This window comes from Pithys albifrons, chromosome 8 (genome assembly GCF_047495875.1).
Source record: "Pithys albifrons albifrons isolate INPA30051 chromosome 8, PitAlb_v1, whole genome shotgun sequence".
NCBI lineage: Eukaryota > Metazoa > Chordata > Aves > Passeriformes > Thamnophilidae > Pithys > Pithys albifrons.
Window position 1 is genome coordinate 39344130 of NC_092465.1, and position 14565 is coordinate 39358694.

The window sequence follows — 14565 nt, forward strand, 5'->3', positions numbered from 1 at the left end:
TCTGTTCTGTTAAGAAATAGGTGCAAGGGCAGCAGCTGAAGTGTTCATAGGAGAAACAACAGCCACACCCTGTCATTGCTGCCACATCTCCCATAGGGGGTACAGTGCCTGGGAAAGATGCTGGCCAGAGAAACAAGCTGTTTTCTACACTAGTTTGCCATCCACACCCTGAAAGGTGCTCCCTTGCAAGCCAAAACCGACTTGCTGAATGGTGCAGAGCAGTTCTTGTCCCTGCCCACCTGGTGGCAGGTCTGTGTAAACCACCTCCAACAAGAGTGGCTGTGCTGCCTCAGATCAGGGGTTAATTATGGCCATGCCACTGTGAGGGTCTAGGGCAAGGTAAGAAGGAAAGTGTGTCTGATACTCCTCCCAGTATATCCCAGCATGCTGCTATTTTTGGCTCGAGGATCCCCAAGATGTTGGCTTGGTTTTGGTAAGAGCAGCAATGTGCAGTAAAGGCTGGGACACACCAATCAGGTCATGCAATCGTGGAATGATTAAGGCTGGAAAAAAGCATTAAGGTCATCGAGTCTAACCATTAACCCAGCACTGCCAGGATCACCACTAAACCATATCCCTAAGTGACACATCTACACACCACATCCCTCAAGACCAGGCTGCCAAGATGAGCCAGGTACAAGAACAAGACACAAGAACAAGAGGGCATGGACTTAAGCTCTGCCAGGGGAGGTTTAGGTTGGAGATCAGAAAGAAATTGTTTACAGAGAGAGTGGTCAGGCATTGGAATGGCCTGCCCAGAGAGGGGGTGGACTCACCATCCCTGGAGGTTTTTAAGATGAGACTGGACGTGGCACTGAGTGCCATGATCTGGTAATCAAAATGGGGTTGGATCAAGGGTTGGACTTGATCTCAGAGGTCTCTTCCAATGCACCTGATTCTATGATTCTATGATTCTGTGATTCTATGGTTCTATGATTCTATACACACCTGAGCCCCTGGAGAGGCTCTCTGGGCACTCTGTGCCCTGATGGGCTCCTCTCAACTGGGGAGGGACAGAGATCAAACCGCTTCTGAGGGACTGAAGGAGCTGCCAAACAACATCCCAAGAGAAACAGCATCACTCAGCTGAGCCAACAGCCCATACCTTTGCTTTTATTAGAAGGAGCACCCCTTACACTTAAGCCACTTGTGTGCCAAAGGGAAGATTTCCAATATTCTTCAGATAATGGGACCAGCTCCACAAGTTTTCCACGCAGAAGTCCAAGTTCCGTGCCAGACACTTTAGCAGCAGGCAGGAGCCCCCCAGTCCTGCCGCCCCCACCACGAAGATCCCTCGATTAATTACCTGCAAGTGCAAAGAGAAACACCAACATCATCAGAGGTTTGCTCCTACCCTGCAGCATCCAGCAAAGTGTCACACCTGCACCCACCTTGTGATATCACAGAATCCCAGACTATTCTGAGTTGGAAGGAACCCAAAAGGATCATTGAGTCCAACTCTTAAGTCAATGGCCCACACAGGGGATTGAACCCATGACCTTGGCATTATTACAGCCAAGTTTTAACCAACTGCCACCAAAGCTCCCCCCCAGCAGCTGAGCAGTGCTGGCACACAGGATGCTCCTGTGAGAATTGTGGCACTGGGAGGATGGGCACCACCCCTGACTGACCTTTTTCTGCCATTTCCAGCGCTGCAGTGCCTCATGGTAGCGAATTCGGGTGAAGGTCACCTGGGAGGGTTGCAGGAGCATGTCACCACCTCTGAGCCAGCCAGGAGGAGCTCGTGGCAGCCCAAGGCAGTGGGGACATGCTGGCCTTACCATGGTGTACAGAGGGACAATAGTGGAAGGCATGAGGGCATGGAGAAAGTTGTCCACGTGCTTCCGGAAAATGAACCACGTGGAGTTCACGTGCTCACGCATCTGCAACAGTCCAACAGTCATGACTCTGCCAGGAGTTCTGGCAGAGCTCCCCCCTGCTTTGCTACCTCTTCCCACTGCCTGTGCTGGAGGTCACAGGGCCTCCCCAGCCCCAGTGGCATTCCCAAGGAGCTCTGAGGCTGAAGTCTGACAGAGTAAGAGCCCAACTGTATCAGGAATTGAAAGTGTGGACATTTTGGTCTGTTGCTCATGCCACCTGTGAAAAGGTTTATCATTTTCCTCCCAAGTTCTAGGGAACAAAAGCTGATGGAGTGGAGGCTTTGTCCTTGAAGACAGAGTTTGCATAAACTAAAGTCACTTGGGTCTCTCCTATTGGTTGACAGCCTTTGGAGGAGACCTGAGTGGGGGAGAGCAAGGAGGAAGAAAGAGAGCAGAGCCTGGGACCTCTGTCTGGGGTGGTGGTGGCCCCACCTCCCAGGGAGAAGTCTCCAGCAGGCTCAAAAAAAGGTGAGAGGGCTCGTGCTCTTGGTATTGGTTGTTTTTTTTTTAAAAAAAAAGACAGCAGGGATGCCTGCTATGTGCCAATGCCTAGAGGATGTAGGCCCTGCCTTGGGACAGTGTCCTGAGTTGGTAAGACAACCTTAGGTGAGTTACCCCATGGTGAGTGGGGTGCTTTCATGTTTGGGCTTATTGCTTTAGTATCCCTCCTTCTCTTTCTCTCCCTTCTCTTTGGGTTCCTGCTATTTGGTTACTCCTGTTAATAACGATCCTGTGTTTTCTGATCTCTCAACAGTGTTCAGCCTCACTTTTCCAGCACCTGCAGAACCCACCCTGTTACACCCACCTTGCTTCCTGTGTGCATCCCAAGAGCACTGCTGAGTGCTCAGCCCACAGGACCACAGGTCTCTGTGCTTACCTCCACGTAGTTGTACATGGCTAAATCTGAAATTGCGTGGTCATCTGGCACCCTCAGTCTGGAGAACTCAGGCAGGCAGGCACCTGGGAGGAAATGCTGCAGGTCACAGGCAGCTCCCTGCAGGTACTGGCTGCCCTCAGGCTCAGAGGGATGTTTCTCCGCTCTCACTCTTCCCCGGCCACCTCACTCACCAAGGTCATTGTGGAACTGGTCCATTAATTCATCAAAGACCAGACAATCTTCAAAACCCTGGGAGGAAAATTAGGGGGTTAATAGGCATAAGGAGCCACGTGTTCATGAGAAGAGCTCTCATGGATGCTTAGCTAGTGTAGCTGTTTGGTCTCACTGACCACAGCTTCAGAGCAGGAATCTCACTCCAGGGGTCTTGACAGAAATCCAGGGAGTTGCCTTTTCCAGCAGCGTGGACCCCCCTCCCACACAGTCCTCTGTCCCAGGAGAAGGTGGCATCACTTCCCTGCCCCCTTTCCTCCCCAGGAGGACACCCTGACTGGAGCCCAACACTGCCAATGCAGAGGACATCAGGTTGTGGGACAGGCCAGCCCATGAACTCCATGGAGCTACATCCTAAAACAAGGCATTTGTGGGAGAAAGGAGTGGGGACCCCACCAACACAGACCACGGCCAGTCATGAACTTACTGCATTCATGCCCTGTCCGTAGAAGGGCACAACAGCATGAGCAGCATCTCCCATCAGCACACAGCGGGATCCGAGGTGGTAGGAGGAGCATTTCACAGAGACCATGGCCTGGGCTGGCAGCACAAAGTAGTCACGCTTCAGCTCTTGCCTTCAGGCAAAGCAAAACAACAGACACTTCACTTGGGGGACCACAAGATGAGAGGAGCACAAACCATGCCATCCATGTCCAACTTCAGGAAGCTGAGGCCACAGGCACTGTCAGCTTTGGGATGCAGAACTCAAGCCTGTGTACCAAGCTATTTGTGATGGGAAAAATGTGGGAGCCAGGAAAGCTATTTCATTAACTTCCCCCACTGTGGACCAAATGTTTTGTCTGCAGGTTTTAAGCTCTGCATACAACTTGAGTGTTGACACCTCAGTGCCCTTACTGGGAGCAGTGGTGGATGTCAGTCATTGCAGAAAGGATAAACCAGAGAATATCTAAGTTAATATGAAGTCCTGTGATAAGTCTTCTTAAGAGGAAAAGAAACTGCCTAACACAGCTGAGACCATTGATATCATCTAAAAAAAGGCCATCCCATAATAAATAGATAACTGTGTTGCAAGGCAGAAGCATTAATAGTGTGGGCTGGAGCTCAAACTGGCTTGGGAGGCTTCCTTCTTGGCAGGAAAATGAGGACATGCTGAACAGAGCCACAGCCATCAGAATATATGCTGGAAAGGCTGGTCCTGGTCCCCACAGCCATGAGGCCCCCAGGAGGAGGGGGATGCTCCAGTTCTGTGCTCTTTGCCCACAGAGGATGTGGCACAACCCCCTCAGCAAGGCCCAAGGCTGGCTGATGTGCCCCCTGGCTCTGCAGCACTGTGGATGAGTGAGGAGGGCAGAAGGGAACACTCACTCTCCGATGAGGGGGATGGCATCTGGGAAGTAGGTCTGGAAAAAACGCAGCACTTGCTCTCCCGTTGTGAGCTTCTCAAACTCCTCAAAGGGCATGAAGAGGGTGCAGGTGAAGGACTTGTCCTGCCAGCCAGGGAAGAAGGTCAGTAAGGAGACCAGAGGCCATAGAGAGCATGTGGCATGTGGAGCAGCAGCTCAGTGCCCAGTCTGTCACCTGCAATGGCAGTGACCAACTGGAGCAGCTGGGACGGGGTCTGGCCATCCCCTTTCCCACAGTGGACAGGGCAGGCAGGGGGGAGGCAGAAACAGAGAGCACATGACTGGCCAACATGGCCCTGGCACACTGTCCTGGTGCTGCTGGTATCTGGTTTATAACATCCAGCTGCAGGGAGCTGGTTTGGAGGGTTTGTGTGGGCTCAGATGAGTGGGCAGAGGGAGGTGCCACAGATACCTGCTCAGTGCCACAGGTACCTGCTCAGTGTTGTGAGGCAGGACTGGCTCTGGGCATTCTGTCCTGCACCACCTTAGGCTGTGGGATGCCTGGCACAGGCTGGGTGTCCTTCCTGGCACCAGCAGTGTGCCCAGGTGGCCAAGAATGCCAATGGCATCCTGGCCTGGATCAGCAATACTGTGTTCTGCAGGACCAGGGGAGAGATTCTTCCCCTGTTCTCAGCACTCCTGAGGCCACACCTCAAGTGCTGTGTCCAGTTCTGGGCCCCTCAGTTCAGGTAGGATGTTGAGGTGCTGGAGCAAGTCCAGAGAAGGGCAACAAAGCTGGTGAGGGGTCTGGAGCACAAGTCCTATGAAGAGTGACTGAGGGAGCTGGGATTGTTTAACCTGGAGGAGAGGAGGCTCAGGGGGACCCTTTCATTCTCTACATCTCCCTGACAGGAGGGTGTAGACAGGTGAGGGTCAGGCTCTTCTCCCAGGCAACCAGTGAGAGGAGGAGAGGACATAGTCTTAAGCTGTGCCAGGGGAAGTTTAGGTTTGATGTTAGGTTTTCCTCACAGAAAAGGTAATTAGGTGCTAGAATGGGCTGCCCAGGGAGGTGGTGAAGTCACCATCCCTGAGGTGTTTACAGAAAGACTGGACCTGGCACTCAGTGCCATGGTCTACTTGACACAGTGGTGTTCAGCCATAGGTTGGACTCAATGATCTCACAGGTCTTTTTCAACCTAATTGATCCTGTTAGTCTGTTATTCTGTGGTTCTGGCCTTCCCAGTCCCTGCCACCACAGGCAGTCCATCCCCACCAGCTCCACCCTGCACCCCAAGAGAACGTGGCCATGGGTTATCACCATGTTGGGCAGTGCAATCATCATGAAGGTGTTTCTTGGCCAGATATGGAGGTAGTTTGGTTCCATGGCAAACTGAAAGAGAAGAAAAATCACCTTGTATCCCTCACAGCAGTTCCCATTCTTTGCAGCATGGGAAGGCAAAAAACTATGGGGCACCTTTCTGGTACCTGATGCTTGAGGCAGACCCAGAGCAAAGGAACGAGGAAAGGATAAAAATATGGGTAAAAATCTGCTGCTTTGCAACTGCAGGTGTCCTCACAGACATGTTCCCAGATCCCCAGGACCTCTCAGAGCTACAGTTAACCCCAGTGGTCCAGGACAGACTCTCTAGGATTTTTGCAGCCAGGTACCAGCATTGGCCCCACCTTTGGAAGAGGAAGAGATCCCTGCCTTCTCCTAGGAAAGCTTGAACCCCAGGTGAGAAAAGACTTTTTCTAAAGCTGCTGTGGCAGAGCTACCATGGGAAGGGGCAGGGTGTCCAACCTGCAAAGTCATAGCAGCCCCTGGGCCAGGCACACTCACATCTCCACCTTTAGGAGGGATGCTCAGCTCCATGTAGCCGTGAGGAATGTACTTCTGGCTGTAGTTAAAGCGTGTTTGCCTCATGAACTGTTTCCTGACGGTCGAGAAGGCTCCGTCGCATCCCACAATGAGATCGTAGGTGACCTCCAAGGTCTGCTGGTCAGATCTGGAAGCAAAGAGAGTCGCTTGGATCAACCTGATCTTCAAGGTCCCTTCCAGCTCTAACCACTCTATGATTCTGTGATTAACCTTGCTGTGATTCCAACCAGCTCAGCAGCTTTTGCAAAAGGGCTGGGTCACCTCCAGTGTTATTAATCTTCTAGAGACTGAGGGAAGATTGGCTTTCACTGCCTGAGAATCTCAGTGGTAAGATAAATAACTTCCCTGTAGGTTATCAAAAGCATAACTCTGCCAGGTCTCCTTAACAATGCAGCAGCCACCCCTGGGATAACTGTGCCCAGGTGGATGGGGGCATGACCAGAGCGTCGCCTGGGCCACAACCAGAATGTCACCTAACTATGGAACAAGGTCACAGAATCACGGAATGGTTTGGGTTCATCTAATTCCACCCCCTGCCATGGGCAGGGACACCTCCCACTAGCCCTGTCCAACCTGGCCTTGGGGCATCACCAATTAGCTGCCCTCCCTGATTTTCAGACAATTTCACAGACTATTCTGAGTGGGAAGGGGCCCACAAGGATCATCGAGTCCAACTTTTAAGTCAATGGCCGACACAGGGAATTGAACCCATGACCTTGGCATTATTACAACCAAGTTTTAACCAACTGAGCAAATCTCAAGGAATCTGCCCCTGAAAGGAGTGCTATGGACACTGGCAGGTTTATGCCCTGCTCAGTCAGGGTGTGTGTGCTCACTGCCAGGCTGCTGGGGGTTAGGGAGCTGCTCCCACCTTTTCCAGCCTCCCCACAAACCCTGCTTGGATATCTCTCCTTTCCAAAGCTCACACAAAGTTTTGCCTGCTCAGTAATAACACACTGGTTTCAAAACTGAGCTTGCTCAATTGTTTGAGCTTTTATGAATGATTAAGCAGGAAGTAACAGACCACAACACCTGATCCCACACCTGCTCAGGGCTTACCTTTTTATGGATAATGTCCCCAGCTCTGCATTGCACTCCAGGAGCTTGTGTCCAAAGTACAGTTTGGTGTTAGAGTACTTCTCAGCAGCTGTGAAAAGACAACTAAATGTAGAGGGGTTTACTGTGACTCCAAAAATATTCCCAAGACACCCCTAAATTATAGGGGGTTTTGCCATTACAGTAAGTGATTTGCTGTGCTGAGCGAGGGCCACAGGGCAGGGCACAGGGAACTGGTCAGCTATGGGCAAAACTATTTTTAAAAGGCAAGGAATCCTGCAAAGATTTCTTTCTTCCCTGCAATTACATGAGTCACTGACTACTTTCAACCACCACTCCACTGAATTTCAGGATGGGATGAGGTGCCTGCAGTCAGTGGGGAAGGAGTGGAAATTTGGCCTGCTCTGATTAAATACTTGGCCATAGAGCTCCAATTTCTATTTGTCCCTGTACAATCAGGGGCTATGGAAAATGCCACGAACCACAACAAGGCCGAGGAAGAATTTCCTGCTTTAGCTGGGAAACAGCACAGGTTTTCTTCTTAAAAACACAGCTAGTTCAGGTTTGCACTTTCTGAGAGCCAGGTAAGGGAGCCTGGGGCTCAAAAGCTGCTGGGATTGGGCAAAAATTGGGCAAACCCTAAAACTTCAGGAAAAAGAGTGGAGAACCATTGGCAAACAGAAGTGGTGACCTACCTGTCAGCAGCTCCTTGTTTAAGTTTGCTCTGTCCACAGAGAGGATGTACTGCAAGGCAAACAAACAGGGGGTTCAGGAGGCTTTGCTGAGGGATTGCTCTGCATGGCCAGACAGGAAACCCTCCCCTCTGCAAACAGCCCCACTGAGCCCAGGGGTCACACAATCCCCTTCCTGCATCCTCTCTGAGAATGTGAGCCCCAGACTGTCCATGACACAGAGATAAAGTGCTGACAAACACCCCTTTTGCCCTGCAAAACATCTTCAGTACCTGGTTCTTCTTGCCATAAGGGATTGAGTATTTTTTCCCTGAAGGTGTGTGTATCCTCCTTGCCCACATGGGAATGCCCTTGGACACAATCTGGAACAGAAGGGAATACAGCTCAGCCAAAACTGGGGGGTTTAAGACATCTTACCAAGCATCACCCCCTCCCCAAGCTCTGCATTTGAGGGAGAATGGGGTGCTCTCTGCTCATACATTTCCATGTGGTTCTCCAAGTCAATTTTTCAGGGCTGTCCTGCCAAGTCACTACAGTTTTCTGAGGTTACTCACAGGCTCATTCTCATAAAAATCAAGGGGAAATTATTTTTGGATATAAGGGACATGAAAAATCCCAGGGAGCTGAACAGGGCAGGGGATGACAGCCAAATTACATCCTGAGACTGGGATAGGTGTTGGCAAAGCCTGGGCTCATCTGCAGGGATCCAGGGGCCAGGAGATCCCACCACTGCCCACAGCTGGATGTTCAATGGTAGCCAGATCCCTGCAGAAGAGGACTGGGCTCTGAGCCAGGTGTGCTGGGCAGAAGGCAGCGTGAATGGATGTCAGGGTAAGCCCAAAGATCAAGGTTTTGTGGGAAAATACAAACCTGGACATGTCAGTGGGGAAACCAACCCCTTTTATTGCACCCTGCTTTAGTGCAGCAGCTCTTGAAGTCCACCTGCTCCAACAAGGCTGGAGAAGGGACTGGAGCACAAGTCCTAATGGTAGAGGCTGAGGGAGCTGGGGGTGTTTAGCCTGGAGAAGAGGAGGCTCAGAGGTGACCTCAGCACTGTCTAGAACTGCCTGAAGGGAAGTTCTGGCCAGGTTGGGGTTGGTCTCTTCTCCCAGGCACTCAGCAATAGGACAAGGGGGCGCGGGCTCAAGCTCTGCCAGGGGAAATTGAAGTTGGAGATGAGAAAAACTTGTTTGCAGAGAGAATGCTCAGGCATTGGAATGGGCTGCCCAGAGAGGGGCTGGATTCCCCATCCCTGGAGGTTTTTCAAGTGAGATTGGCCATGGCACTGAGTGCCATGATCTGGTAAAGGGACTGGAGTTGGCCCAAGGGTTGGACTTGATGGTCTCGGAGGTCTTTTCCAACCCAATCCATTCTGTGATTCTGTGATTCCTGCCCTGTTTGCTGTCACCTCCAGGAGTGAGGAGAGTGTGGCAGGGGGGCAAACACTGGAAGGTGTTGTGTGAGTGGTGCCCTGGCAAAGCACCCACGGGCAGGAGCAGAGCCCAACTGCCTGGGGCTGGGGCAGATCCTGCTGGCAGCTGTGCCATGGAAAGCCAGGCTGCAGGGGGAGATGTTTCCCTGGGAGAGCTCTATCTGGGACAGCTCTACCTGGGAGAGCTCTGCCTCCACCCTCATGAAAGCAGAGCTCCCTCTGCATACAGGGGAAGCAGAAGAGAGCCTGTCCAATCCCAGCTGAAGTCAAGAGTGTTTGAATCACAGAAACACCAACACCATCTGCCAGAGTACCTGCTCCTCCATGCCCACAGCTCGCAGGGCTTGGCGTCCTCGGTGAGACAGCGCCAGGTTGATGCTCCTGCCACGGGCAAAGGTGGCCACCCGGATGTCTGCAGGGGAAGAGCAGTTGGTTATGGGGGCACTGACAGCACAGCAGGTCAGGGCAGCATCTCCCAAACCCCCTGCAGCACCAACAGGCAGGGCAGTGGGGGGTCTCCATCCCTCTGTTCTGGGTGAAGAGGGGGCAAGTATCAGAAGGTGACCCTGTGCCACCTCCAGCCTGGGTGAAACAGCTGCAAACAAGTGCTGCAAAGGGAATGCTGGATCCTGACAGCTCCCTGTTATCACGAAGAGCCATTTCCCCTCTAAATGAGGGCCTGGTATCACTTAGAGCCTTTTCCCCTCTAAATGAGAGGGCTGAGCCATGAATGCCTGGCAGGTTCCGCTGAAACCCCAATAGAGTGATGCTTTCTGAGACATTGGCAGGTCACCTTCTTCACTCCTCCTCAGATGGAAATGTCTGGGCATGAGGCTGTTCCCCCTCAGAACTGCCCCACTCAGCCTTCCCAGACTGTGTGTGGGGCAGAGGCCACACCTTGAGTGTTGTGTTCAGTTCTGGGTCCCTCAGATTAGGAAAGAGATTGAGGGGCTGGAGCGGGGCCAGAGAAGAGCAACGAGGCTGGAGAAGGGACTGGAGCACAAGTGCTGTGGGGAGAGGCTGAGGGAGCTGGGGATGTTTAGCCTGGAGAAGAGGAGGCTCAGAGGTGACCTCAGCACTGTCTAGAACTCCCTGAAGGAAGTTCTGGCCAGGTGGGGGTTGGTCTCTTCTCCCAGGCACTCAGCAATAGGATAAGGGGGCACGATGGGCTCAAGCTCTGCCTGGGGAAATTGAAGTTGGAGATGAGAAAAAATTTCTTTGCAGAGAGAGTGCTCAGGGATTGGAATGGGCTGCCCAGAGAGGGGGTGGATTCCCCATCCCTGGAGGTTTTTCAGCTGAGCTTGGCCGTGGCACTGAGTGCCATGATCTGGTAAAGGGACTGGAGTTGGCCCTGGGGTTGGACTTGATGAACTCGGAGGGCTTTTCCAACCCAATCCATTCTATGATTCTATGATCTCAACATGCTCCTCAGCACAAGCAGTGGCCCAAAACCTGGAGTAGAGCAGTAAAATCCACCCAGCTCAGGGGGCAATCAGTGCTTTTTGAACCTGTGGGACTTGCAGCAGCCACGAGCCATGCAGCAGAACTGCCTGTCCTGGTGTCTGTCAGAACAGGAAGAGTCACCACAGAGATCACGTGTCAGGTGCAGCCTCTCCCTCGCGTCACTGCATGTTCCAGTTTCACCTCCCATGGTGTCACTCTCACCTCCTGCTTGGTTTGCCACCTCTGCCCAGGTTTTATTTGTCTGCCAGCTGACTGATACTGCAGGTGAAGGATTTCTCTGCCTTTCAGCTGGCACCTTGGCTCTAAATCATGATTTCTCTGTTGTGGTGCCCTGAGGGCTTGGAGGCTTCCTGCGAGAACTCCATCTCTCCTTCTGCTCCAGCTCTGTACTATAATCCTTCATGCAGAGACCAAGTTTGAGAGCTGAGGATTTGAATCAATATTTAAGCCAAGCACATAAAAAGGGCAATGTTCTAGTAGCTGAAGGGTGGGTTCCCTCCACTGAAGACAACACACTTCAAATGAATCCTCCTCCCCACCACAGGAGCTAGTGAAAAAATATTCCCAAACTGCCACACTTTCAGATTACATATTTTTTTTCTATGCTTTCCGTGAGCTCACACAGTAATGCTCAGGCTGAACTTACCTTCTCTGGCTTCATAAACATCAACATGGAAACCTCGTTTAGCAAAGAAACAGGCATTTAAAGCACCCACCTACAAGAGAAGGACCAGAAATGGTGGATGGAGAATTCCCCAGGTCACCACTGATATGCACCAAGGGAAGGCAGCGATCAGGGGGTGCAGCTCAGGCATCAGGAGGCACAACCAAGAACCTTAAAGGACATTTTACTGAACAGCAGTTCTCTGGCAGCCCTGATGTGTCTGCAGAGTCTCCAAGACAAAAGCCACCCATCAAAACTCTTCATCTAAAGCCATACCAAGCTCAGCCTCGTTTACACACAGTGATTGAGTGCAGCAGGGTTAATCTCTTCAGCCAGAGACAGCAGGAGCTGGTGTAGACAAGGTCCCAGCTCCTCTCTGGACTCTTTTTATCTTCCTCAACAGCATCCAGAGTTCTGCAGTGTTCCTTGGGAACACAGTGGAGGAGAACAGCACAAATATGTCCTGTGTGTTATTTAAATCAATTTTTTTCCTGTTTAATTTCCATCATTAATTGTTGTCAGAACTAGAGACTCGTATGTCATCACCTTTTCCAAGAAGCTGATGTCCAAAAAGTCAAGAGAGAGACATAAATGCTGCAATGCTCCACTTTGTCATCGCAGAATCCCAGACTATTCTGAGCTGGAAGGGACCCACAAGGATTATCGAGTCCAACTCTTAAGTCAATGGTCTACACAGGGGATTGAACCCATGACCTTGGCATTATTACAGCCAAGTTTTAACCAACTGAGCTCATCTCATGGAATCAGAGACTCATAGAATGGTTTGGGTTGGAAGGGACCCTAAAGACCATCTCATTCCAACCCCCTGCCATGGACAGGGACACCTTCCACTAGCCCTGGTTAGTCAGCCTTTCCCTTGGAGTCAGACCACTCTGTAAGTAGCAGGGGAGGAAAACTATTCCCAAACAACAGTGGGCAGAGGAAGACATTCCCTCTTAGCCTGGCATTTACCAAGTGTCAGTCCTTGCCAAGCATTTCATATTAGTGACTTGGCTACAGAATCACAGAATCCCAGACTATTCTGAGTGGGAAGGGACTCACAAGGATCATCAAGTCCAACTCAAGTCAATGGCCCACAGAGGGGATTGAACCCATGACCTTGGCATTGTTACAACAAAGTTTTAACAGCTGGAAACAGCCCAGGGCAGGGGGATGTGGAAGCCCAAAGGAGGGCTGTTCCTCAGTGTGCCAGGGCACCCATTGCTCCACCACCCCCCAAACCCTTCCCCTGGGAAAAGCACAAGAGCCTCCCACTCACAGCCAGAACAAAACCAGCCCCTTCCCAACCTCCATCCTCTGACAGAGGAATGGTTAAAGCAGAGCATCCACCCCCCCTTCATTCAGGCAGTGCTGTGGCAGCCCTGACTCCCAGGCAAACACAGTCACACACAGCATTTCCTACCAGACCACCGCCCACAACAGCAACTCTTTTCGCTCGTGGGTCACAGCCCTCCATGCCCAGGGCAGTGCCGGGCCACCGGTGCTCCCTGATGTGTCCTGCTCCCTGTGGGCAGGGAAAGGGGAAGGACACAGGAGGCTGAGTCACGCCTGGGCTCCTCTCCCCTGGCTCATATTAAAGTTTAACTCCCAGCCCAGGGACTGTCAGGGACTCAGCCTGGCTGAGCCTGAGGTGCAGAGGTGTGACCGTGGCATTCCTCACTCAAGCTCTATCGAAAGGCCTCTTTTGGAAACTATAAAGCAATTCCACAGTCTCCAAGGAACACATACGGAGCAGGAGGAGAACTTGCATCTGCCAGGCTTTGCTGGTGCTTCACTGGGCTGCAACTGCAGAGGCACTGCTGGGACAAAGCAGGGTGACTTCTGGAGCCCCACAGGCTCTCTGCTGAGGGTGGGATGTGAGCCACCTCCTTGCCCAGGAGTCTCATCCCATCTTTGAGGACATCTTTCATCCATCCAAGGAAGCTGTGTGTGGCTCCATCTCTTTGGGGTGTGATGTTGGGCAGAGTGTCCATGCCTGACTTGCAGAACCTTTCCAGGAGATGAGATGTCCCTGCAGGCACCGTTTCCCATGCCTGATCTGCAGAACCTTTCCAGGACTTGTACCAGGCTGTGAGGAGATGTCCCTGCAGGCACCATTTCCCATGCCCACCCTTGGGGGGAAATGCTCTGCTGAGCCAGGACTGCACACAGTTTTTGAACAGGGAGGAGCCAATTACAGCCTGCACACAATAATTAAATAGCAGACAGTGGAAGCACATTCATTAGATACACTGACTACCATTTACTGCCCAACCTGCCAGGCAGAGCCCAAAACCAGCAGATTTGGCTCATGGAATCATCAAGGTAGGAAAAGTCCTGTAAGATCTCTGAGTCCAACTGTTAACCCAGCACAGCCAAGCCCACCACGGAGCATGACACTGAGTGCCACATCTACACGACTTTTAGTGACCCACAGGGGTGGGGGAGGACTCAAATGCTTCCTGGGCAGCCTCTGCCAGTGCTTGACAAACTTTTCAGTAAAGAAATTCTTCCTAATATCCCATCTAAACCCTGTGGTGCAGCTTGAGGCCATTTCCTCTTAATGCAGTTGTAGAGAGCAACAAGAGTCTCAAAGGAAAGAGATCAAGTCACTGCTGAAGAGCCTCCAGTGGGTTTCTCTGATCTCCACAGCCAATGAATCGATCCACACTATCTGATTAACTCACACCCCCCAGCAAAGACAACACAGCAGAGGGCAAAGAGCAAGGTAAATGAATTATTCATTAATTGTTTTGGAGCACAGACAGCACATCATTGGCCTCCCACAGTAACAGTTACTCTCTTTTCTTCATTCAAAACAAAATTTAGGACCCTGGCTTGTCTTAATCAGACTCATTCACAAACTGCATCAGGCAATCCCAAGGTGCAGATGTTCTCTGCTTTAAAGTCAGGTGGGAAGACATTGAGAAAGAGCTACAAAATCAGTGTTCGTCTTGCTGTAATAAGCACAACGAAGCTGCTGAGAGCATGAAAAAGTGTTGCCTGAAAAAAACTCTGAGCAAGCCTTTTAAAGAGTTATAAATGAAAACAAAAAAAACCCAGGGGCATGGACTAAAAACTCTGAA

At 51.5% G+C, this 14565-nt stretch overlaps 1 protein-coding gene across 1 annotated transcript; it reads right to left on the reverse strand.

Moving 5' to 3' along the window:
- Window positions 1-1082: 1082 nt before the first annotated feature.
- On the reverse strand, window positions 1083-13042 carry KMO (kynurenine 3-monooxygenase). Its single transcript, XM_071562129.1, has 15 exons — window positions 12903-13042; window positions 11462-11531; window positions 9666-9763; window positions 8192-8281; window positions 7923-7971; window positions 7231-7318; window positions 6133-6298; window positions 5611-5682; window positions 4315-4436; window positions 3416-3563; window positions 2949-3006; window positions 2758-2840; window positions 1782-1883; window positions 1632-1691; window positions 1083-1306 (listed from the first exon to the last, which is right to left on the reverse strand). The coding sequence occupies exons 1-15, from the start codon at window positions 12954-12956 to the stop codon at window positions 1139-1141; spliced, it is 1428 nt and encodes a 475-aa protein (XP_071418230.1). The 5' UTR covers window positions 12957-13042; the 3' UTR covers window positions 1083-1138.
- Window positions 13043-14565: the final 1523 nt, after the last annotated feature.